This window comes from Austrofundulus limnaeus, unplaced genomic scaffold (genome assembly GCF_001266775.1).
Source record: "Austrofundulus limnaeus strain Quisiro unplaced genomic scaffold, Austrofundulus_limnaeus-1.0 Scaffold855, whole genome shotgun sequence".
Classification (NCBI taxonomy): domain Eukaryota; kingdom Metazoa; phylum Chordata; class Actinopteri; order Cyprinodontiformes; family Rivulidae; genus Austrofundulus; species Austrofundulus limnaeus.
In genome coordinates, this window is record NW_013953257.1 from 69,521 (window position 1) to 70,451 (window position 931).

General features: G+C 34.9%; 1 protein-coding gene across 1 annotated transcript in view; it reads left to right on the top strand.

Moving 5' to 3' along the window:
* pold4 (DNA polymerase delta 4, accessory subunit) overlaps positions 1-363 on the top strand; it is a 28,656-nt gene extending 28,293 nt beyond the window's left edge. Inside the window, exon 5 of the mRNA XM_014029108.1 lies at positions 211-363. Within this exon, the coding sequence (XP_013884562.1) occupies positions 211-235 (25 nt within the window). The 3' untranslated portion in view covers positions 236-363. The remainder of the gene's footprint in view (positions 1-210) is intronic.
* The last annotated feature ends 568 nt before the right edge of the window (positions 364-931 follow it).

A 931-nucleotide genomic window follows, 5' to 3' on the forward strand; every position in this document is an offset into this window, starting at 1 on the left:
CGTATAAGCCGCACCGGACTATAAGCTGCATGGTTCAAAGTTCAGGAAAAAAGTCGCAGTTTATAGTCCGAAAAATATGGTAATCATTCTTATTGGATGGGTTCTTGTTCTAGTTTAGGCTTCRGTTTGTTTCCAGCACATGTTTTGGTGAACATGAAAATGATCCTTTCTGTCTCCCATCTAATTATTTACATCTCATTTTTCTTTCAGCTTGTGGAAAGATTATCCATTCTGAAGAGGACATCATGAAGCAGAAGATGATGCACACATCCATGCATATTTTGATCTTTTAAATTCATCTTTAATAATGTTCTTCCTCTGAAATATTTAATCACTTTTTAGTAAACAAATACCGACAAATTCTTTGCTTTTCTTTTGTGATCATTTATTGAACAGTGACTAAATACTGATGATGAATAACCTACTGTGATTATATTAGTGTTGAGTCATGCTGGATGTTCCTACATGAGCAAGTCTGGAGAGAGGGKCTAAACAGGAAGTACAATGTTTTATATCATCACCAAGACTGACTCAAACAACTTCAGACTCAGTGTTCCAACATTTGAGAGCAAAACCTACCATCTAACCAGAAGATAGCAAGATGGTACAACAAAAATACTCCATTACAAAATTAACAGGACAAATACAAATTAACAAACATGAATGAAGCTTTTTTAATRTTTGGTTACAAATCAATTCCAGTCTGAAGTCTAGAACACAGACAGAAGATGCTGGGGTTCATGATGCTCTCAGTAGCCATGTTTGCATCTAACAGTAATGTAAATAATGACCAAACTTTTAAAATGTTGAAAAAAGGCACCGTGAAGCACTTTGTGCCTAGTTGACTGTGAAAAGTGCTATTAAAGGCTTAATTCTAAAGTTTATACAGTATGGGGTGCCGTTTGTAAAGTTACACAGTCAAAAATTACCA